At 45.4% G+C, this 25,204-nt stretch overlaps 1 protein-coding gene across 1 annotated transcript in view; it reads right to left on the reverse strand.

Moving 5' to 3' along the window:
• KREMEN1 (kringle containing transmembrane protein 1) overlaps window positions 1-25,204 on the reverse strand; it is a 54,359-nt gene extending 29,155 nt beyond the window's left edge. Inside the window, exons 1-3 of the mRNA XM_018061042.1 lie at window positions 25,084-25,204; window positions 7,364-7,526; window positions 2,946-3,037 (exon numbers count right to left, since the gene is read on the reverse strand). Coding sequence (XP_017916531.1) covers window positions 2,946-3,037; window positions 7,364-7,526; window positions 25,084-25,180 — 352 coding nt within the window. The 5' untranslated portion in view covers window positions 25,181-25,204. The remainder of the gene's footprint in view (window positions 1-2,945; window positions 3,038-7,363; window positions 7,527-25,083) is intronic.

The raw sequence follows: 25,204 nt of genomic DNA on the forward strand, positions 1-25,204 counted from the left end.
TCAGGTGAAAATTTTATTGCAAACCAAAAATAGCTCTTGGAGCCGACATGATAAATTTCTCATGCCTGTGGCCTCAGGCTCTAATCAGGGATGTGAAGAAAATCGTATTTGTCTTTAAATACCATTTGCAGGTTCTGTTCTCCCCCAACTAGACTACTTAGTTTCAAAAACTGTATGAAACTTTTATAAAGAATTTGTAGATAAAAGAGAACAAAACAAAAGCCATGCAGGGTATTACAGTGCCTGTCCCTCAAAAGCAATGAAATAAACAGGAATAGGACTGGTGAGGCTGACTATTTAACAAGAGACAGACACGCAAAGGCTGGACATTAAGCCAAATGATTTCCTGTTCAGTAGTCAACAGGACTTAAAGAGATTCAGGAGGCGGGACAAACAGGGATGGTAAACTTGATGTTGGGATTTCCTTTTAAAAATCTGTATTTCTTCTCTCTGTGATAAGAATGGGTTTTCTGAGAAACATATTGGCAGAAGCAGTTAGAAGAGCAAATCCAATTTCCTGGGGGTTGTTCTCCTTTTAACAGTAAGTTCTGATCCAGGCTCCATAGGTCAAGAGCGTAGTTCAGATCTCTCTTTGCTCCCTTTTGAATCAGACTTGGTCTCTGCCTGCCTACTCGTTTTAGCTCTTTGCGTAACAGAGATTCCGGTCTCCACACAATGGCCCACCATTCAACCACACTCGGCTTTGTCCCTAAACATTCATTCCCCCTGGCTCCTGCTGGGTCTGTTATATTCAGATATGAACTTTCCAGGAATCTGATCATGTCACAGGCCTTTTCCTGTATGACAAGTTCAATGCTGATCATGAATAGCAGGCTTCACACAGAGGGTTAGTATTATTCATGAAAATTATGACTCCACATCCAGAAATAGGGCAAAACTGGCCTAAAATAGGCAGGCTGGATCTCAGTTGAGTCTGTCAGGCAATTACCAAGGTCTCCTGCTGCAAACAGCTTAGGAGGTTTTCTCAACTCTGTTAATCTGACAAATTAGAAGCACAATGTCCTTGCAGACTCAAGGTCTGAGGCCCAGCTCGTGGGGACCCTGGTGAACAGAAGGGTTTTCCAAAGGACCAAAGCCAGATACGGCTCCCTCTTCCCACTGCCCTAAACCAAGGGCTCCCAGTTCTCATTCCCAACTTCTGTGAGTCTTCCCACCTTGACCATTTTAAGGCCAGCTTTAGAAGCTCTGAGAGGGTTATGAAAGCGCCTTTAAGAAAAATAATATTTAGTTTTTCTTTTCTGGAACAGTGAGACGCATCTGACAAATTAGAGGGGACCTAGGTGGTTCGTACTATTTTGCTGGAATTCTCTACTCTGGAACTTGGTCTCAGTGACCACGTGAGTCTGCTTCCATTGGCCCAAATTATATTTTATAAATGAGAGCTGAGGATTATCTTTCCAAATAAAAGCACTCGGACTGAAACCCCCTCTTTGCCATTCCTAAGAGAATGACATAGGCTGGTACTAAAAGACCATCATTGTGCAAAACAAATGGACCGAGGAAAATCTGCTTTCCTCTCCCCCTGCCCCTTCCTTCTTCACAAAACTAGAGCCAAAAGAGATGTTTTTCATTTTAAAAATTTGATTAAGCAGCCTGGGCAAAAGCCTATTCTTCTGGTCTTTACAGTTTTCTCAATTTGGTGGAGCTGAATCAAGGTATACCAGGCTGGAAGGACAGGGAAGTGAGGGCCTAACTGCTGGGCAGTAGTGAGACATGCGAAAGTTTAGCTCATGAAAGTGAGCACTGGTCCCCCTGAGGCAGCAGAATTCAGACTGCTGAGGTGGGCATGGGGAGAGAGGCCTGGGTCCCACTTGGACCTCCATACCCCTTCCTGACCTGAGGAGTGGGAGAGAAGGCAGGACAAAGGGTAGATTTAAATCATGAGAGAAAAAGTCTGGGTGGGATTATTATGAAAGAGCAGTCCTTTCCTTCAGCTCTAAGAACTGAGAAACTCTATTCCTCTGGCATATTTAACAAGATATTATAAACACAGATTAGTAAACGCCTTATGGCTACCATGTTTAGTTTTGATTTCCATATGTTAAATCTTCCCACAACATTTTCAACCTTATTTTCAAGTATATTTCTAAGTTCCCCTGACATATCACGTATGCCCTGAGGATCAAGATACCTTTCTGCCTTTACATACATATAATAAACACTGAACAGGGAATGAAGGAATGAACAGATTAGAAGACAGATCTTGTACTAAAAGGCTGAAGAAAGTGGGTTTTCCTGTAGTAGGGAGTGACAAATTGTGAGCTATTGTAATATAATAATAGAACATCTTTATGCTAATGTGAGGAAAGGAGCTATCACATCGGTTTTGGAGGTATCTAATAAGACATTTACTGAACACCAGCTTTCAGGGGACACAGTACATCAAATCTAAACAGTAAGTAGAGTCACAACTTAGTTTTACTGTTGATAAAAGGCTCTTCGCTCATTCTTAAAAAAAAAAAAAAATTGGCCACACCCTGTGGGATCTTAGTTTCCCACCTAGGGACTGAACTCAGGCCCCAGCAGTGAGAGTGCCGAGTCCTAACCACTGGACTACCAGGGAATTCCCTCATTTTTGAGAATTAACTCCCCGAAGTGCAAGGCACTGTTTCTTTTTCTGGACTGCTGCCAAGCTGGTGCATCTCTGCCCATGAAAAAATCAGTGTGAGGAAGGCTGGTGGAAGGTGAAGTTCTGGGCTTATCCATGGAGGGAAGGGGGTCCTGAGAGAACCTGAAGGTCTCCTTCCCAAAAAGCCTCCATGAGAGAAGTGAAAATCTTCAGCCCAGGTGGCTTTTCCTCCCATCTGCTCCAGGAAGCCCACCTGCCTGCCTGCACTATCTGCCCTCCTCCTGACCCCACGCTGGGGTACTGGCCTCCACTCGAAAGCCTAGTGCTCGGGGCCAAGGGGGAGTCAGGGCCTTACTCTGGCAGGTGGGGATCTCGCAGTACTTCCAGTAGACACCGTCCTCGTGCTCTGCCACGTAGCACCAGGGGCTCACGTCACCGTCTGGGTTTCTGGGGAGGGAAAAGGACACACCCGGTAACATTCCCTTTGTTTTAAGTCAACTGGCTCATTGCTTTTCAGTTTTACCAACCCCCACCCCCGACCAAAACCAAACCAAACAGACAAAAAATCTTCAGCTTCTGTGTTGTTTCTAAGAATTCATATGTATCTTAATGGCACCTCTCATAAAGAAGAAAAAAGTGGTAACTACTACAAGAACAATGCAGTCCACTGCCACAGAAACTTCAGAGCTTGAGGGGGGAGTGGGGTGAGCACAGGTGAAGTGTGTCTACACAAATTCACTGCAGTGTGACCGGGACAACTGACCACTGAATAGATGATTCCAAACAGCCCTGGCACCTTAACTGTGAACATGCGGATGCCATGACTGGGCCAGCACAGGTGCACAGAGAACTGTGCATAAACAACAAATGGAGCAAACGGCCAAGATGGAGACTTGGAGGCTCAAGAGTCAAAGGTTCTGCTGCTGCTGCTAAGTCGCTTCAGACGTGTTCGACTCTGTGCAACCCCATAGACGGCAGCCCAAGATACGCAAAACCCTCTTTACTGCACAATTTCTCTTTCGATGTTATATTTTAGGGAAATCTTTACTTGCAAAGATGTTCATCACAGCATTTTCACAATGCAAAAAAGTTAGAAACAACAATTAAAGGTTGGTTAAATAAATATGTCCATATAAGGGAAAGCTAGACAGCTGGTAAAAATGTGGTATAGAGACACATTTATTAACATGGAAAGATAGTCACAAGTCTTGTTAGGTTTTTTTTTTTAAAGGCAGTTCTAAAACACAATGTATGACTGCTGCTGCTGCTAAGTTGCTTCAGTCGTGTCCGACTCTGTGCGACCCCATAGACGGGCAGCCCACGAGGCTCCCCCGTCCCTGGGATTCTCCAGGCAAGAACACTGGAGTGGGTTGCCATTTCCTTCTCCAATGCATGAAAGTGAAAAGTGAAAGTGAAGTCGCTCAGTCGTGTCCGACTCTTAGCAACCCCATGCACTGCGGCCCACCAGGCTCCTCCATCCATGGGATTTTTCCAGGCAAGAGTGCTGGAGTGGGACAATGTAAGACAACAATCCCATTTTTGAAAAGATATATTTAGGGACGGATATACACCAGATCCTTGAAAGTTTATCTCTAGATGATGGAACTATAGGTATTAATAATTCTAATATTTTTCTTTTCTGATTCCCTTTATTTTCTTATGTCTTCTAGAGTGAACACTGTGTGATTTTTAAACAATAAAATAAAATTCACATGTTCCAGACTCCACTGACAAGTTTTCAACAGGATCAGGCCAGTCAACTCACATGTGATAGAAATGGGTCCTATTTTCACATCAAAATACTAACTTCTCAGAAACTTCTAAAGAAAACTACACCAAAGAGTTTCAGTCAGAACATAGAGTCCTGTTACCCTGGTACCAACTTCTGACATGGCAGTAATAATCGCAAAAGACTTATTTCACATTTCTAAACAAGTAGCTTGGAATAAATGCCTTTAAGGTCTTTTCAATTCTGAGATGCCACGACAATAATGGGCAGTGCTGCTGAAACACAGCAAAAGATGGCCGGGGTTACTGGACACAGAAAAGCCTTGCCTCTCTCCGCTGCTTTTCAAGCTCCCTTTACTGGACTCAGAAGGCTGGAAACCTGACACTCCGGTTAGGCCAGAAATGGGCATAAAGACCCTGCGGCCTAAGCTTTTGGAGCAGCCCCTATCAGGCCTGGGAGGGATCAGCCTATTGTGCGGCCCAGAAGATAAGCCACCCTGAAGCACAAAGGGTCCTTTTATTTTTTGCGCCCAAAGGCAGGTGCCAGCACCAGCCCTGCTGTCCTGGCCTCTCTGTCCTCCCACCCCCAACCCAGATACGCAGAGCCCAGAGAAGGCCATTCCCATCACTCGCCATCTCTCAGACATTGAGACTGGGATGGCATTGGAAACATCACGTAAGACAAACATGGTGTCGGGTGTCAGCTGAGAAATCAAAGTTGGAGAACTTGTACAAAGCCCTTCTTTAGACAGTATTTCACTGTCATTTTCCTCCCTCTATTCAGGGTTTGGCTTTGATGTAGGATTTGGTAAAGTCTTTTGAAAACAATTGTCTGTTATCAAAGTCAAAACCATTCTGAAAAGCATCAGAATAGGTTAAGAAAAAACAAGTAAATTCATCTTTGACTCTGCTTCAGTGCTAAAACAAAAGGTCCCGGGGCTCTCTAATGTGATAATAATCGACAATTTCAGTGTCCCTTTTTTGAAGCATAAACTGTTAGGTCAGGTCTGGTACATTTCACCAAATCAAAGGAGAGGCCTGCTGCCAGCCAAGGCTCGGGAGGAAGGTGGTGCTCCTGGCGCTTAGTGTTTCCTTAATGGATATTTACTGGTGCGTGTGGTGGCTCAGAGGGTAAAGCGTCTGTCTACAATGCAGGAGACCCGGGTTTGATCCCTGGGTCAGGAAGATCCCCTGGAGAAGGAAATAGCAATCCACTCCAGTACTATTGCCTGAAAAATCCCATGGACAGAGGAGCCTGGTAGGCTACAGTCCATGGGGTCGCAGAGAGTCGGACACAACTGACATATGGAGTCTTTGGTGTGAGAGCCTAGTGGTGGAACTGAGTGCTAATCTATAAGAAAAACAATTTTTTTTCATGTAAATTAAACCTCATGGGAAATTTAAAATCGGATTTAAAAACAGGAGCACATCTGAGAAGACTTGCTTGATAAAAGGCAACAGAAGAGAATAAACCAACAGCCTAATACCAAGAGATAGTTTAGAACAAGAAGATAAAACGAAAAATAAACACTGGTTTCTCTTTCTAAGTACTCTTCTTAACCCAAGCCAACTATTCCCAATTGAAAAGCTAGGGGAAGGAAATAGCCAGAAGTAGAGTGGGGTTCATTTCTTTTAAATATGAAAGGAAAAAATTAATGATCATGTACAACTTTGAAAATAAAACGTAAAAGGGTTATTTAATAAGCATGTGTAACATTAATGCTAAAATGCCAAAGACAGCAAACTGTGAAGTAATAGATGAACAAGCTGTTACCTCTGGGAAGAAGGCCTTGCTGGAGAGGATTTGGGAGGGAAGAGGTAAAATGAGGACTTTATTTAAACTATATATATATATATATATATATATGGTATTTGAGAAATTTTTTAATAAACTTTTAATACTTCTATTACAAACAAAAAATAAAATGTAACATATGAAAAACAGCAATCAAATAGCAAACTAAAAACAGTGCCCTAGTGGCTCTGAGGGAGTGGCCAGTTGGCGTCCATTAGAATAGAGGTGAAGTAAAGAGATGAAGACAACATGGACTACAGGCCTGGAGACTCCAGACAAGCCCAAGGGTCCTAGATGTGGGCAAAGGCACCTGGGCGGGGGGGGGGGCGGGGGAGGGGGCGGGGGGCGGGCAGCAGGTAAACACTGGGGCCTGTGCAGTATAGCTATATGTTGTCTCAGCTGGGTCAACAGTGCAAAGATCCCAACATTCTGCTAGAACTGGGGCCAGAGTGTGTGGCTCAGAGAGTAGCTCAGTGATTGTTTTTCCCTGCCCCAGTGGCTCAAGAGGCTGCCTTTGTACCTGTCCTAATAATAATTAAATTCAGCTCATGGCTGAACTATGAGTCACGTAACCAGGACCCTGGGTATAAATACCTAAGACGTAGCTATAACCAAAGGTGCTCTGGTCCCTACTGACCAATGTTTCTCAACCTGATTTGGATCACTGACAACTTTGAGAATCTGATCAAAGCCATAGATCATCTCCCCTGACAATCACAAGTACACACCTGAAGCACCATGGAGTTCAGCCCCTATGAGGGTCAGACAGCAGGTGAAAGAGCAAAGAAACACCCGAGAATACTGAAAGGCAAGAAACGGCACAAATCTGCTGGCTACAGCTGCTCCCAGAGCAAGGTGTTCCTGGGCTGGCAGGATGTGGGACAACACAGGGCATCTTCCTTAGCTCAGAAGCAGAGGGAGGTTCAGGCTGCAGACAGTGCTCCGCTTGCCCATGACATCCACGGGCAAGAAGCCGAGTCTTCTGGTGGCAGCGCCAACAAAGGAAACCCTCCCAAAGAGACGTGGAAGTGATCAGACAGGAAAGCAGAGCTCTGAAAACCAACATCAAAGAGCCCCGAGTTGAAAAGAGATTATGTGTTTGTGTGTGTGTTTGTGTGCACATGTACACACAGTTTTGCGAGAAACGTTTCTAAAATAGTAGCAAGAAAGGCTTTCTGAGTTGGCCAAAAGGAAGACAAAGCTTTGCCTAGTTGTGAGCAAGGCGGGAAGAGACTGGAGGAGGGTCTTACCTGCAGTAGTTATGCTCGCCCACGCCCCCCTCCCCGTTGGGGTACTTCAGAGTGTTGTAAGGATGCTGGAAAGTCTCGTTCCAGAACAGACATGGCTTCCCACCTTGCAGTGCCGTCCAGTTCTGTGTTCCCCTGTAATCTGCACCGTTGGCTGTGAAACATTCTAGGAAAAAGAAGACAGAGCAAACTAAATTTCTGGCAACGTCTACAGCTTCCTCCCTCTGAGCTTGATGTCTTGTTTTGTTTGGATGGAGCTGGAAATGGGTAGCGTCTTGCTGGATCCGAGACACAGTGGGCTGAACATTGGTAGGGCTGGGTACCCTCCAAAGGCCAGGTTCCTCTTGGCGCTTGCTTGTCTGCAGACACGAGGACATTTTCCCCGAAAGTATACAGATCCCAGCAAGGATATAAACAGGGAGCTGAAATGTATAGAAGCCCATGAAGTGAACCGGGAAAACCCCCAAATCTGGGAGCCGTCCGTGAGGAACTCTGGGTGCTCAGAGGGGGTCACTGCGCCACCAGCGTCTCTGCGTGGTAACTGGAACCAGGGCACCAGCTCTAACTGAGCTCTCCTCTACGGTCTGAAAGGCTGCACTGACACTTGGATTTAATAAGACCATCGGATACAGCAACGCTTTGGAATCCCAATCACACGGGTCTGGGAATGACTCACATTCCCTGGTAATGAAGAACAGTCCTCCCCATGCTGCTTGAGACGGAGGTGCCACAAAACAGACAGTCAACAGGAGGGAGCGGGTGCTGAGCTGGCATTTTCTTTCACCTCCTTCTGAAATTCCTTCCTACAGGACACGTTCAACATGGTCTGAGGTCCCTTTAATAAGAAGACAAAACCCTTGCAGGTGCAACAGTTGTGCTTCTAAAATCTGCCTTTCAGACTTTGTGGGGGGAGGGGGAGGGGGGTTGGATGGGAACCTCGGCTGAGAGGATTTTCCCCCCACATATTGCATGCATTACATTCGCAGAGGTTCACGAGAAAGGCACAGTACAAAGAGCGATTTCCAAAAATTAGCTTAGTTGAAACTGACAGATAGAAGCACTTCAAACACTTCTTTAAGATGTATCCCTAGGAACCTGACAATCTGGGGGAGTTACGGTAACATTCTTGGCTCGCTTCCTTTCCCTCTGCTGGCATGTGCCGACCCACGACTTCCGGCATGAAGGACTCACACCTCCGGCTCCCAACATGGGGCATGCTCCTCCTCCAGCCTCAGCATGTGCGTAACACGGGCAGGTCTATACTCTGAAACGTATCTAAAATCTACCCGCAGATCATCTCTCTTCTGTACCCGCTTCCTCTCCCAATCTGGGCCCTGTGTTTTGCCCAGAATGGCACAGTTTTATGGACATCCAAAATAACCAGGAACCCCAGGCTGCACAGGACACCTCGCACTTCACCTACACGTTGTGAGAAGGGTGACTCGTCATGTTCTGAGTCAACCGAACCCTCCACCAAGAGTGTGCACGAATTTAAAAAGTTCAAAGGTAACTGAAGGAGGCAGCTCAGTATAGCCGAAAATCCACTGGTCCCAGACCTGATGCCAAACAGCTGTGTGACCTTGGATAAATCACTGCCATCCACATCACTGCTGACATTTACACGGGGTTCTACTGAGTGCCAGGCTCTGCTCTAAGTGCTTTACATCAGCTCATCACCAGCCCACACTCCCACTGTACAGATGAGGCAACTGAGGCACGTGCTCACACCCTATGCTGCCTCTGACAGATCCCCTTGGCCTCGTCCACGCTTTCCCACGCGCTCCCTCACCCTGTTCCTCTCACAGGTGGGTTCTGTTGCCTTCTGTCAAACGAGTTCCCTGAAACTACCCTCTCCTCTCCGTCGGGTGCCGCCACTCTTGTCCCGTTCACCATGGGAGGACAATATGGTCTGATTCGGGTCCCACAGCATCCACTTTCGTGCTCCCAACAACCCATTCTCCACACAGGGCTCAAAACTCCCAGAGAGATGTGAGCACTGGGAACAAAACCCAGAGCCTTCATCCCTGTCTGCGAAGCCCACGAGACATGGCCCCAGGCCCTCTCTCCACCGACCGAGCTCTCCTCTCGTCATTTGCTGTGCTCCAGCCACATTCTTCTGCTTTTAACTCTATAAACACACCACGCTATTTCCTGCCTGAAAAGTTCTTCCCCTAATACTTCCCATCACAGACTAAACATTATCTCCTCAGAAAGCCCTTCCCCACCATCTCCACTCCTGTTTCTCTGCCCTTCATTTGTTTGCTTCGTAGCACTTACCATCACTAGGAATATATATGATCTGCTGGAGAGAGAGAGAGAGAGACTGTGTGAGTGTGCGTGCGTGTGCGTGTGGGCTCATCACACCAGAGCCCTACCCAGTCTCAGGGTTAGAGCAGGACCTGGGAACCTATATTCCTAAAAATCTGCCCAGGTGATGATTCTAAGAACATCATGCCAATCTCTGCCAGTTACTAGAATCTTATTTCTATGTGTTAATACATCTTTTTCCCCTATCGAAAGTGACTGAGGAGGGGCTTGGGAGCCACAAATGTGGGCTGACCAACGGAAAGCCTTAGCAGTAGACAGCAATCTGCAGGGCAGTGGGTCAGCGTTCCCTGATGACTTGATCTGAAGAAGAACGTGGTGGCCATCCATAGAAGGGCCAGCCCTCTGGAATGGGATGAAGTGGCATCTGAGAGATGGGATGGGTACGAGCAAGCCTGTTGGCTTTAGTCTGCTCCTCCCAGACCTAGTCTTGTTCTTAATTACACTAGGGAAACTGAGGCAGCATTACCAGATTTGACAATTATTTTTTGAGCAGACTTGCCCAGTGCATGTCAACTGTGTGTGCGTGTTGGGGGCGGGGGATTAAGTTATGTGTGCATCTTGATTTCATCAGAGTACCAGGGTGGGCACTAGGCAATGGGGACCCTGGCAACCTTGTTTCTTACCGCTGGGAAACTGACCCAAGCCTTGGCTAGACAAGCAAGGAGAGGCTTAAACCAATAAAAAATAAACTATCACATGGCTGGTTGTAATATTTATGCATTCGGTGAAAGAGAATGAGCAAAAGCAATAAATCTAATGTCCAGGATATTATTCATTAATTCATTCAACAAATATTTATTCAACACTTACTATGTGTCTGGCACTATTCACAGCTCTGGGACCGTGTGGTGAACACTCCGCATTCACATGCTAACAGGGCTTCACGCTCATAATACACCAATCAAAGTCAACGCCAGTCAGTGCAGTGTGCAAGAGAAAATGGAGTAAGGAGATGAAGGTGGAATGGTGGGAGTTCTCTTTTAGGAAGGGCCTGGAAAGGAGATGTTTGTACAAAGATGTGGACAAGAAGAGGAAGCAAACAGTAAATGACACAAGAAGGACTTTCTGGGTAGAGGGCATGGCAGGCACAAACCCGGAAAACTGCATAGACTCTTCAGGAAAGTGCGAGGCCGCTCCTCTGACCCAGCCAGAGTAGGGTGATTATGCTGGGAAGGGTGGGTGGGACACGAAGAGGAGGGGCCAGGCAAGACCAGGATGTGTCAGGTCTTGAAGGCTATATAAGTTAGATTTTGGCTTTTGTTCTAAGAATGAGAGGAAGTCATTGGAGGGCTTTGAGCAGAGAAGTGATGTGATCAGATTTATCCTTTAGCGGAACTGTAGCCGCCGGGAGGAGGAGGCGCTGTGAAGAGCGTGCCAAGCACGTGGCAAGGGGACCCTAGGTGGCTGGTGCAGATGATGGGCTGGAAAGAAGGGTGGCCTGGGCCAGGCTGGCAGCTGAAGGGTAGGAAGAAGTGGCTGGACTCTGGATGTATTTTGAAGGTAGAACCAAAGTATTTGCTGGGGAGCAGGGGTTTGATGAATACAGGGTCCCAAAGAAAGAGCATTTGGTGACAACACCGAGGAGGTAGGCCTGGGCAGCTGGGTGAATGGTGCTGCCATGTACTGCGATGGAGCGGACCCAAGAGGCACAGTATCTTGTGGGTGGAATCAAGGCTTTGGTTTTGGACCGAAAACTGGATGGAGAGAAGAGAGTAAGTAGATGGGCTAGATGAGCCCAGGGTTGAGGAAAGAAGCCAAGGCCAGATCCAGAAGTGTGGAGGTAACGGCGCCTGTGTGGAGAGAGAGGACATCTGGGCCATGCCCTGGGGCCCTGCTGCATTTCAGGCCTGGAAGAAGGGCCCAGCCGTGATGGCTGACAGAGCGCAGTCTGGGAGGTGGGATCTTGGAGGGAGAAGGAGTTTTGAGAAGGAAGGGATCGTAAGCTGTGAAAAGCACTGCTTTATTTCCTGCTTGTCTTCTCTAGCTGGAGCCCACTCCATTCATCTCTGTTGGACCTTTCCTCTCTATCAGAGAACCCCAAGTCTTTTGTTTTGGGGGACTGAGGAAAACAGCCCTTAAATCAGACACAAGCCTGAAGCACTTGGGATTAATTCTGCCTTTCTAAGTTGGCGATGCCTTATCTTTTTCTCCATCACCAAAATCCTTCAAAGTATGGCTTGCGGCATTTATTTTTTAAAAACTGGAGATGCACTTGTGGTCAGAGGAGGATGCTGACGGGCGCGGGCCCGTCCTGCTCTGGCTCTGACCTGGTGGCTCTACCGCCTTCACAGCACATCCCCTCTGCAACTCAAGTTTCTTTATCTCTGAAACGAGGGCAGTCAGCGAGATCAGGAGTCCTAATCCTTTTACATACACAGAGACCTCTTGGAGAACAGGCTGAAAGACAGGGATCTGATTCCCCAGACAACGATCACATACACAACAGTTTACAGTTTCAGCAGTGCTCGTGGAGCCCCTGAAGCCCTTCTAGGCAGCCCTGGCCATCTGAGCAAGTGACACCTACAGAACAGACACGCACGCACAGGTAAGCTTCCAGGACTGAATGTTTAGTCTCCAGGGTTATGGAACAGTTTAAGTCAAATACTTTTCTCACTTACTTTCTAGCAAGAAAAACTTCTAGCACGGAAAGAGCATGGTACCGGCTGGAGTTAGAGCTCAGCTCTGTGGTTTACAAGCTGCAGGCATGCAGCTGAACTCTGAGCCTCAGTTTCTTCACTGGTACAAAGGGGGATTCGATTATTAACAGCTTGGGACAACTGGAAGAATCAGAGGAGCTGCAAGTAAAGTGCCTAGTACACAATAGGTGCCCCATAAATCATTATTATGCAAATAAAGTGTATTGCTATGTAACTAAACAGTGTAAAAAAATTAAACGTTATTATAACTTTGAAAGTACTGTAACAATCACGATCATGTAGTTTACCCCATAAAAATACATAGCTATAAAAGGCAATATGCCACGGATGGACAGGCACACCATTCTGCTATTCGCAATTCTGTTGACAGTTGCCAGGCTACCATGCAGAGAGAAAAAAATATGTAACGTTGGAAAAGGAGGGGATATATGCACACGTATAGCTGATTCACTTTGCTGTAGAGCAGAAACTTTTCAACACTGTAAAGCAACTATACTCCAATAAAAATTAATTAAAAATAGATAAATAAAAGGAAAAAAACATATATGATTTGAACCCTATATTGAATCCCAGCATTCAGTGGATAAAAGGTAAGGCAAAAAACATATATGCTTTTCTTAAAATTCCAACTGTGTGATGAAACATGTCTGTCTATATATGCTACTGAAATCACATAATTCAATATTTGTACTTATTATAAGTGAGGAAAATGCCAAGTTAAGAGTCTCAGGCAATTTAACCCTTGATGGGTTGTATATACACTGAATTTTTAAAGTTCATGTTTAAAACTGTAATGAGGTATTCTGTTAAAATAATTAAAACTTGACATATATGAGATAGTGGTGGGAAAGCAAAAGACATTCTACTCCTCAACAATATTTAATAAAGTTGAAGAGTAAGCTCTCAATGAAGCTCCAAGTCATTCCTAACGACACTATTTCCCTGAACCATTCCTAACCACACTATTGAGAAACAGAAATTTTTCTCATACTGAGTCTTGAATTTTCCTAGTTTTCTGGTAGCTAATTACTAGTTAGATCTCTGTTTATGTGGTGTTTGTGAGAGTCACTGTTTTTAATCCATCAAAGTCGAGTTTCTGTTCCACATAGAACCATTCAGCATCTCTATCAATCCTATGTTGGAAGAATCTGGCTGGTTTTAGCCTAGTTTGAAATCAACGAAATCAACAAGCATTAAATTGAATTACGGCATCTTAAAATAAGGCAGAAAATATTTTTCAGCAGGAATATCTTCTGTTCTTTTAAAAGATATCTATTAAGTTTGGCAGACAGGTAGATTATAGAAATACAAGGCTGAAGTGGAAAAAGCTCCTTTTAATACTTAGATGGTGACATAAGAGTGTCGTCAGATGTTTGCACAACACACCTGGTGCGTTTCCAATACAGACTGGTGTCTCGTGGGAACTTGTGTGTAGGTCCTCAATGCCTGCAGTCCCTGACAAAATCATCTTTTGCCCTCAGACACTCAAAGGCACTTCAGGAATGCTTATTTCAGTTACATGGAACCTGGCGGTCAAGAAGTGTGTGGCCCTGGGAAGGCAGGGGTTCTCAGCTTTTCTCACCCTGATGGGGCTTTAACACCGATGGCTCCCCAAGGGCAGGGATTCCCATGATTACAAGGAGGCAAGTGATCGTGATCTAGAGCTAGATCCCCAGAGAGAGGCTAGTCTGTGGGGAAGGAGGAGGCCTTCTATACACATGGTGCATAAAGAATCACTTGCAGAAAGAGGAAGTGATGCTAGGTAAGCAGCTGACTCTGTGAGGTTTAAAGAAATCACCTGGATTTGGGTCTCCACTTCCTCACTTGTGAAATGAGGGGACTGGAGCCAACGTCCCCTCACTCTAAACCCTAATCTCAGGATTCTAACAAAATAGGACAGAGATGCAAAAGTCTGAGGTAATGTGACAGGAAAGGCTTAATGACTAAAAATCTCTTCCAAGCTTACAATGCTCTAATTCTGTTTCTCTAATGGAAGCGACGATTCTTCAGGAAAAAAAAAAAAAACTCGCCTCCCATGTGGGCCCTGCCTCTGGAGAGGCTCTTAAGCACTCTTTTTTGCTTAGAAGAAGCTACATCTTCAACATATATATATGTCAAAGAAAAAAGAAAAAAAGGGGAAACTTCTAGGTGAATAGAGACTTAGGTTAAGAGAGTCAGATCACCTAAATGCACCTTGTCCAGATCCTTGTTTGAACTATAAAAAACACCCATGAGAGAATCAGGAATATTTAAACACTGATTAATGGACTGGATATTTGATGATACTAAGAAATTATTGTTAAATTTTTTAGCTGTGACAATGGTAGTGGTATTATGTTTTTGAAAAGGGTTCTTATCCTTTACAGATACATACTGAAATATTTACAGATGAAATGATATGATATCTGAGATTTGTTACAAAATAATCCAGTTGTAGGAATCAAAGGGATACAAATGAAATAATACTGGCCTTGGTGGATAATCATGGAAGCTGGGAGATAGATACATAATGACTTCCTTACACTCTTCTGTTTTTGTATATGTTCTAAATTTCCCATATTAAATTTTTTTGAAAGGACACCTTGAAAATACTAACATGTTGTTTTACAATTAATCTACCTTAGTTTCTTTTTCAAGAACTATGATCAAACTCAATCAACCATAAATTCACTCATCTAAAATCAAGACAGACATTCATGTACCATGTTCTTGGACTATGTATTCACAGTTCAAATGACCACAGGAAAAAGGAGTTCTGTACTTTGCCCAAAGTAGAATTGCCACAAAATAATCACTGTAATTATTTAACTTATCAGTAGCGTTTCTATTAAAATATCTTTCAGATGTTCCTTTTCATTCATAAGAACAGTGTGCTTAAAAACAGCATCCTGTACCTCTCAAAGTTATTTTAACTAAAGAATGCATACTTTTAGAAGAGGACCTGAGGTCTTCTATTTGAATCTCCAGCTTATTCATAACAGATGAATAAGTTGCTCAGTTGCTCAGTCTTTGCAACCCTGTGGACTCTAGCCCACTAGGCTCCTCTGTCCATGAAAAATTTCCAGGCAAGAATACTGGAGCAGGTTGCCATTTCCCACTCCAGGGGATCTTCCCAACTCATTAACAGATAAAATACTTAATTAAAAGACTGTTCTAAGAAACACTGAACCTATACTAAGCAATGGACCACAGATTTAAATTCAAAAGACCCATGAAAAAACTTATATACTTGTTATATAATAATCTGAAAAAACAGATAACTATCAAAGCAGAGCAGGCCCTGAATGCGGGGCTGCTCGGGCTCCAGCCCCCAGTCTGGGTCTCATCTAGAACATGCTCTCCTCTTACCCAGGGAGGACCCACTGGACAGCGTGCGCGTCTGTCACGGTGAAGCATGTGTTTCTGCCGGGAAGAGTCACCATGAACATGCGGCAGCGCTTGAGGAACTGACAGTCATTCTGAAGGATATTATAAACAAGTACGCTCACCAAATTGAAGACCAGGGGATGGCTTTTCAGAAAGAATGAGGGACTTCCCTGGTGGTCCACTGGTTAAGAATCTGCCTTGAAATACATGGAACTGGGATTTGGTCTCTGGTCAGGGAAGTAAGATCCCATATGCCTCTGGGCAATGTAACTCGCGTGCCACAACTAAGACCTGATGCAGCCAAAATAAATAAATAAATAAAGAATGATCATTCACCCACCAACATATACAGAAAGATTAGGCCAAGCTTCAGTGAAAGCATGAACTCTCTCAGAAGTCACTAGCTCAGCAGAACTCTAAGGAAAACTTTTCATTAATTAACTGTGGACTTTTCTGCCAGTACCAGCAGGACATATTCTATCACAACATGGTGATGGCACCCTCTCAGTAATGCTTGAGCATCAGTGGGTCTACTTAAATATTTGCTTTTGAATATCCTCTTCAATCTTGAAATAAAATTTCACACTAGAGTTTTCACGTAAGGAAATGGGAAGCATAATACGATCTTTTCAAGTTCAAAGTCCACTTCTCTGATGGACAATAACTTAGTGCATCATAAGTCAACTCTAAAGAACATAAGACAAATGCTGGAGAACTATTTGAAAGCTCAGGGTCCAGAGACAGCACTACACTCCTATGGAAACCATAGGCTCTAAAACAAGTCCCACAGCGCCTGTTGTCCCAACTCTTCTAAGACTTGATCATCTTGAACTGTAATTGCTCCAGAAGCACCTGGCCCTGCTTCCACTAGCCCGTAAGCTTCCTGAGTGGTTCACTCATCTCTACTCTCAGCAACTACAGACCACACAGAACGTGCCTGGCAAACATCTGTTGAGTGAGGGAAGCAGGTGTATGGAGGGCTAGGGGGGGAACCCAAGATGGACATATTGAGAGAGCCCAGGTTTCCTTACCAGTTTGGGCCTCCACCCTGGCTGTCAGTGCCATACTGTGAAATGACCCGGGAGAAGTTCCAGGAAAGTTTATGTAAATCAAAGTATTTGAAAATCAAATGCTTGCTATTTAAACCCAGGGAATCTGCTATTTAAATGGAATCCATGGTAGAATTGTTTGTAACAGGGAATGAGCAGCCCTCTTTGCAATGAATACATCTGTTTCTATTCTGAGTTTGCTTGCAACAGGAGATACCTGGGAATCTACACCTCGGCTAACCATCACATGAGCAACACGTTCACACCTTCTCGATCAGACTAAAAAGGAGAACTGATACAATCCAGCTTCTGGACAAGTTTCGTGAGTATTGCCTGTGCCCGATTTTTAATTTCAGACAGTGAGAAAGTTCCCCAATAATGGAATCCTGGAGGGCAGCCAATGCTCCATGGAAGCCAGGCTCTGGGCTATTCAGCTTCCCTTGGTTGATATGGGGTGGGCAAATAAATACAACAGCCCTTGAATGAGGAGCTAGCTGACTGCCGGGTAGACAGTGTATTTTAGGGGAGTGCGTGATCAGTCGTGTCCGACTCTTTGCGACCCCATGGAGTGCAGCCGGCCAGGCTCAGTATTCCAGGCAAGAACACTGGAGTGGGTTGCCATTTCCTGCTCCAGGGGATCTTTCTGACCCAGGATCGAACCCGCATCTCTTGAGTGTCCTGCACTGGCAGGCAGATTCTTTTGCCGCTCAGCCTCCTGGGAAGCCCCAGTGTATTTTTAGAGCACATCTTTAAATTAAACCCAAAGCAACAAAGTTATCCTTTATGATTTGGCACAGGGACAAGTCCTAGTCAGAGATGCGGGGCATACAGTAGACATTTGATAACATTTGTTAGTCAGTTCCAAGATAAAGATATGACTCAAGAGACAAGTTTCAGAAATCCTGGCCATGGAGACAGCTTGAGGCAGAAGGAGAGTCTCAGTTCAGCGCTGACTGCAAACGAGAACAGGCATCGTTGTCACCTCCAGTCGCTCAGAACAACGAGGACAGATGGTGGCCAACAGACTGATTTGTTGGTCAAAGGTTTAAAGTTTCAGGCAATGTTTCATGGATCAAGAATTTGGTCGCCAGATTTAGCAAATGGAAGTACAGAATGCCCAGTTAAACTGGAATTTCAGATAAACAACTAATGATTTTTTAAGATAAGTATTCCCAAATATTGCATGAGACAAACACATAAAAAATTACTGTTTATCTGAAATTCAAATTTAATTGAGTGTCCTGTATTTAATCTGGCACTCTTAGAGAAACTGGAAACATACGGTGACCCACAGACCTCCTTACTCCACTGAGATTTCTGAAGCCCTGTTCACAGAAATGCTTAAGGAGTTTAGATATGGATGAAGAATCTATTTTCTTAAGAGTGAAAAAAGATATTGATCAGAGTCGCCTACTCTGAGGCCACAGAGAAGGGCAAAAGAATTACATGATTAGGACAGAGTTTCTCAATCTCAGCACGAATGACATTTCAGGTTGGATAATCCTGTAGAGGGGCGCTGTCCTGTGCATTCCAGGATTGTCAGCAGCATCCCTGGCCTTTACCTGCTAGATGCCAGTAGCGAACCCCTCCCCACCGCAAAAGTGTCTCCAGATATTGTCAAATGTCCCTTGGGGGCACAAATCTCCAGTTGAAACCACTGAATTAGAAGAAATGGTCAGATAAACAGAGAGTGTCATACCCATTAACCAGTGGTCACAGAACAAAAGATTCTTCTCAAGGGAGAAATTTTCAGCTCAGCCCGGGGGCCCTCTCAGGCCCGTAAGACGGATGAGAGGACTAGTTATTTCAGCTAAGACAATCAGAAACCCTTCATTGGCCAGAAGCTTGGTGAGCCAAGCCGATGAAGTTGTGCATGGCAGTGCACACATCACAAAGCAGGGAGACGCACCCAGCCTTTGAAGACGCTCCTTTTAAGTTAACCTCCCTTCCAACTAAACTTTTTCCAAATCTCTTCCTGCCATTTGGAAGTTGAGTGATTCTCAGCTGAAAAGGCCTGTATATACGAGGTGCAGATGGCAGCAGTTATGGCCCTCACCAGATGCTGCAGTCTCTAATTTGATTGAAAGGATATAATTAGACAACAGAAACACTTTAATGAAAGAGCAAAACATGGAGGGAGGGAAGGATTGAAGGCCCTTAACTGATGCCAAAACACCCACCAGTAATAGAGGCTTTGAGTCTGGGGAAAAGGAAGGGGAAAGCCCCTTAAAAGGACAGTCCCCATCCTGTTTATTTCCCCATAGACATACGAATAGGGATTTTATTACTGTAGATTTCCACTGTATTTTATGTGGGAACAATCTGATTAAAACCAGAAGTCGTCTTCGGAAGAACATCAAAGAAAAACAAATATGGCTTCTGTGGTCATTATTAAAAATATTTTTACCAGTCCAATAATTTTCTTTGAAGATGAATTTTTATAGATTGAACAGCAGCAAGTAATTTACATACTATGATGACACTGGTTAACAATCCCTACTGTTCTAGAATAGAACTACTTGGCCGCCATATTTTCATCCAATGTCAGGACACCAAAGAACATGGACAGCCACTTAACATTTGTTTGGAAGATATCAAGAAACTGGGGAGAGTTAGTCCTGTAAGTCAACGCCACAATTGTTCTGAATCATCTTTAAAAGTTGCCTCTGCTGTTTTTATTATTTCCTAGCTTTCAAACTTTGAGTGAGTACACTGCTCTGGTTCTAACCAAGAATCTAACCAAACTGAAAGAAGTCCAGCCCTCAAAGTCTGAAGTTGCTAATGCGGTGTGACACTCTGGTTTGGAAGCCTCCTCAGCCCACTAGAAGTGGGACCCCGCCCTCGTGGAAAACTGAACAATAAAAGTTTAATGCTCTGGCTACTTGCCAGGGATTAAATCAGTGGTGAGAGAAACTAGAAGCTGGGCCCAGCAAAGGGGCAGCTCCGAGAGGGTACTGTTATAAGTAGGAGGGAGACGCAGCCTTGTGTAGGAGGTGGCCTGAAATCTTTTGTCTATAAAGTTCTTCCTAGTCCCCAACCTCATTCCTCTTCAAACTGGTGCAAGTCCAGGTGAGGGAGGTGTTTACCTAGAAAGTGGTTTAAAGGCAGGTGGGGAGTGGGAAGATTTCCAAAGAGAAGGAAAAGGCAGGTTTCTGTGGAGTGGCCATTTCTGAAGAGGGACAACCTTCTGACATTTCTACAAGGGCTTCTTTGCTTTCTCTGTTCAATCTCAATCCAGGATAAGGTCCCAGAGGTGAGGTCTGGGGAAGAAGCGCTGCTATCTTGAGAGGAAGACACTGAAGACAACAGAGAAAGGGGTAAAAATACAGAGTGACCGTGGGCTCCTCTCCTAGACTCACGCTTCTGGGTTCCAGCTGGATTCTCAAGATCAAAATAACATGGGAGAATGTCAGTCAGAGTTCTCACCCATTCACCAGGAGTCAGCCAGCAGCTAACCTGCCAGGTGACGACAGGGGGCTTGAGGAGACCTCACCTCAAACCCTGCACAGGTAGCTTGCTAAGAAACACCATTCACTTCCTCCTCTGTTGTCCTTATTCAGGAGGCAAAAACCCAGACAAAAGCTGCAGATCCAAACTTCCGGCCTCTCACAAGTGTTTTGCATTAACTGTTCCACAGTACAAATACAATCAACTTGGTATGTTTGTTTCATTTTGTTTTTTTCAAAAATGTTTTAAAATAATCAGTCATGCTAAACACATTGTTGTTTTTCTAAAGGCCACTTTATAAAAATGACGACAGAACCATGGAAATAAAACTCAACTGTTAGGAAAATGCTAGAAGTTTGTTTTCTCTTTTTTTTTTTCCTGGCTTTTTTTTTTTTTTATATCTCAGGGCTGGTGCCACCTGCTGCCTGGGCTTTCCTCTGAGAAACAGATCTCTCAACAGTTTGATCCAAGCAACATCTGCATAGCTGAACAAACCCTGGACTGGTTCTGAGGCAGGCTCTATTTTCTTTATGTACTGCACACTGAACCACACTGAATTTCTTTTTAAAGCTTTTTTTTTTTTTTTTAAGTCTTGGTAAAGATCCAAATGTATGTTCCCTCCTGGACACATTATTTTTAATCATGGTAAAATATACATAAAATTTACCTTTTCAACCATTTCTCAAAAGTCTTTTAAAGTCAGCTACCAGTAAAAGGTAAAAGGTTCATTCATTCACCAAAATCATTGCCTCCTTGTCACCTGTTCAGACCAGTGAACAGTGGGAAAAAAAACATCAATACATATGGACCTAGAGCAGGACTTGGTCAAGTACAGCCTGTAAGCCAACTCTGGCCCACTGCCTGTTTTTGTATGTCCTATGAGCTAAAATATGCTTTTTAAACTTTTAAATGGTTGAAAAAACTGAAACTTGTGACACATAAAAATTACACAAAATTCGAATGTGGGTGTCCATGTGAGTTTTATTGGAAGACAGCCACTCTCATTCATTCGCATTTTGTCTATGGCCTCTTTTGCCCTACAAAGCCAGAGTTGAGTAATTGCAGCAGACAGTACATGGCCCACAAAACCCCAATTATTTACTGTCTAGCCCTTTATAAAAAATGATTGCCGACACCTGATCTAGACCTCAGATGGCATTACAGGCTTGAAAATTCTACACTAAAGACAATATATTGCCCATCACACCAAATTCCTAATCTGTACACTGTGAAGCAATTGAAAGCAATATATTTTACCTTCATCACTGATTGCCTTTGATCCTAATAACCTAAATCATAAGTAAGCGTATCAAGAATATCTCTATAAAATGTACCGACTTGCTGTTTCTTAGCAGTGAGCTTAAACTGACCTTCTTTTTGCTGTAAGATTTATAAAAGGTCTCATTACATATCTCAAACACTTAAATAGCTTTGTTGGGGAGTGAGAAGTTTTCACAAAAAGATAAGAGTTCTTTGATGCCCGGTCAGTTTTGACTGTTTCCCTGTCTCTTAAAATACTAAAAGCATAAAAGAAACTGGCATGCACATTGGTCCCCTTCATTCCTCTCAGCCCTTCTGTTCATTCATGCTAAGTCCCTTCAATCATGTTCAATTCTTTGCCGTCCCATGTAGCCCGCCAAGTCCCTCTGTCCATGGGATTCTCCAGGCAAGAATACTGCAGTGGGGTGCCATCTCCTCTTCCAGGGGATCTTCCCAACCCAGGGACTGAACTCCTGTCTCTGGAATTGGGAGGCAGGTTTTTTGCAGGTAATCCTATTAACATTAATGGAGTCCCCACAAGGGGCAAAGAAAGCTCTGTACAGTATGAAGTTCTTACTGTTAACTGAACTCACAGGTTTTAGGGCAAGACACATTACTGTCTAATGGGACAAATTCTAGATGAGGAGCTGGAGGAGAATGAGTATGAACTATAAAATTATGTTCACAGCAAATGTTACCAGAGTTGAGACACTGCTGACGCACACCCAGCAGGCCCTAAATGTGGAGAAACACTGATGGTGAAGGTGAAACACTGAAGGTATTTGCCTTCAGCGGAAAACTCAGAGCTAAAGTCCACCCAGCCTTCTCTTCCTACCTCTGGCGGTCCCCTGCAGGTTAGTAAATTCCAGATGGGAGTCCACGTCGGGAGAGTCCATGGCCCTGGCTGCCTTTCTCCTTGAAGAGGGAGTCTAGATTCCACCACTAACTTCTACATCCTTCCTTATCAGTTATGAGGGAAAGGAGAGGATCTCAAAGGATGAAGAGAAGGGAGATTATTTGGGGTTGGCTATACATTGTAATTAGAAGTATCACTGATAGGGAATGAGCTAACTGTTTTCATAAAGTCAGCATTCAAAAATGCAAACCACCAGTAATTTAAATATTACAAAATTATGCAGAATGTAAGTACTGAAATAATTTTTTCCATCCACAAAATTTTAGAGAAAATTACAGTATCAAAAATATGAAATGGCAAGCCTGACATATCTTCAGAGTAAAACATGTTTTTTATTGGAAAGGATTTTTAAAAACTAGTGGGTAGGCTCTAGACAGGATGTGATGGTGAAGAAAGACCATGTGGTATCTCCCCCAAATTGCACTGGAACTAAAGAGGAAAAGTCACAAAGGCACTGATGTATTATATCAAGATGGTAGAGAGAAAAGCTGATGAGGCTCACTGAATTGGGAAGATGGGCGTTATCAGAAATCATTTCATAATGGTTATTTATTTGTCCCTACCCCAGACCCACTCTTCCCAGGTGGCTCAATGTAAAGAATCCACCTGCCAATGCTGGAGACTTAGGAGATTTGAGTTTGATCCCTGGGTCAGGAAGATCCCCTGGAGGAGGAAATGGCAACCCACTCCAGTATTCTTGTCTGAAAAATCCCTTGGACAGAGAAGCCTGGTGGGCTATAGTCCATAGGGTTGCAGGACTTAAGGACTAAGCGAGCACACAGACACACACAAACCCCATACCCTCCAATAAAAGCATGCCGAGGTTCACGTGACATAAGGGCTGCTGCACTTGATCCTTTCTACTGAAGCAAAGGTGCCTGAGAAGGGTGCCACCTTCCAACGAGCATAAGCACGCAGCAGGCTCCCTGAACACTTTTCAGAGCTATTACTTTGCCCTTTCCAGGAGAGGAACCAGTTTATTTCCACCCGTACCTCTCTCCATAGAGGACATTAAATCCTGACCACAGAGATGGCAAAGTGGAGCTAAGGGGTTACTAGGTTACAGTTATGTTGACATATCCTGGCTCTCAGAAAGTTCCTCCGTCATTCCTCACATATGGTAAACAGTAAAAGTGATCAAACTTTTGCAGAAGTTTTTGTAGACGTCCCCTTAAGAGGCCACTGATCACTCAGAAACCCCTTCCTGAGCTTAAGCTTTACAGCACTTGGAGAGCCCCATTCTACCTCTCTCTCTAAAGCCAAGCTTTGCCTTTTACGGGGTTTAATCAGATTGGAAGCTCAGAGCACTCCCAGCGCAAAGGAGGTGTCCAGCACTTGGCAAACTGTGAAGCACTATAAAAAGAATTCTTAAATGTGTTCAGTGACTGCCTGCTGTATGTGGGTGTGTTACCTGCAGTATATCCTTTAATCTTCACACACCCAGCAAGGGAATTACCATCATCCCTCCTTTACAGATGAGGAAACTGAGGCTCAGAGAGGCACAGCCCAAAGTCACCCAGTAAGTGACAACATTAAACTTGATCTTTATCAGGAAACCAAGCTGGCAAGTAAACAAAGCAACCCAGAGTTTTCTTTCAGCAGCAAAATCCTGTCTCTCAAACATCACAGTCTGTGACTTTGGGTGGAGAACCCAGAGGCTTGAGTTTTCCCACTCAGGCAAATCTGTAATGGACTTTTCCCACCCCTTTCCCTCATGTCCAATTCTCCACACTTGAACAACCTGCTGAGGAAGGTCCCTGGGCCAGACAACGCCCTCTTGCCTGCTCTTCAACTTGGGAGAGTTCTGCTGCAAGGAAGGGTGTGAGGACAAGCTAAGCAAGTTCCAGCTTCCATCCCGGTCTAGGGCGCTATGTGGGGAAAACCTGGCCTTGACCTTGGCCTGGGGAGCGGGTGACCCTGTTTAAAGTGCGGAGATACCCACGGGAAACGGGGGCTCTGCGTTGCACTCGCACGACGAGCACACTAAACTCTGTAAGGGAGACGTTTGCCATCACCCCCTTCCTTTCTTCCTCTCCCCACGCTGGACCTGCACCTGAGTCCCCGGGAAGTTCAAAGCGGGCCCCGGGGGGCGAGGGGCAGGGGACGTGCAGGCAGGGCAGAGCCGGTCGTCTCGGGACCCAGATCCGCCTCTACTAGTAGGACAGGCAGCTCAACTCCTCACGAGGCGCAGATCAGAGCTGGGCTAGCGGGGCGCAGACCCGGGCAGAGGGGCCAGGCGCCCGCTCTCGTCGCCTCTCGGCACCCGCTCAGGAGCCGGGAGGCGCTGGGCCCGCGGACGTGGGAGGGAAAGGGACCGGGGGGCGTCGTTGCGGGGCTTGCGGAGGGCGTCCTGGCCCGGGGTGTCGCTGAGGGGCTTGGGGTGGGGGTGGGGCAGCGTCCCCAAGCGGGGCGAGTCGCCCCAAGGGACTTGAACTGGGCTGGGGGTGCGAGGCCCTGAGAGGGGAGACCTCCCGGCCGGGGGGGGCGTCGCTGAGGAGCCTGAGGAAAGGGTCTGAGGTACTGAGGTACAGAGGGCGCCGGCCAGGGGCGTCGCGGAGGGGCCTGAGGAGAAGGGCCGCCTAGTCCGAGGGGCGTCGCTGAGGGGCTGGAAAAGGAGCCCCACTAAGCACGGGCGAGGAAGTTGGGCCCCTGGGCGGGCTCCGCGAGGGACAGGCGGCGGCGGGGGGCTCGCTCACTCACCGGGTCCGGGGCCAAGGCCGGGGCCGGGCGCGGGCCGGGCGGCCAGCGTGAGCGCGGCGGCGGAGAGCAAGGCGAGGCGGGCGGCGGGCGGCGCCATGGGCCGTCAGTGCGGGGCCCCGGG

Source organism: Capra hircus, chromosome 17 (assembly GCF_001704415.2).
Source record: "Capra hircus breed San Clemente chromosome 17, ASM170441v1, whole genome shotgun sequence".
In the NCBI taxonomy this organism is placed as follows: Eukaryota; Metazoa; Chordata; class Mammalia; order Artiodactyla; family Bovidae; genus Capra; species Capra hircus.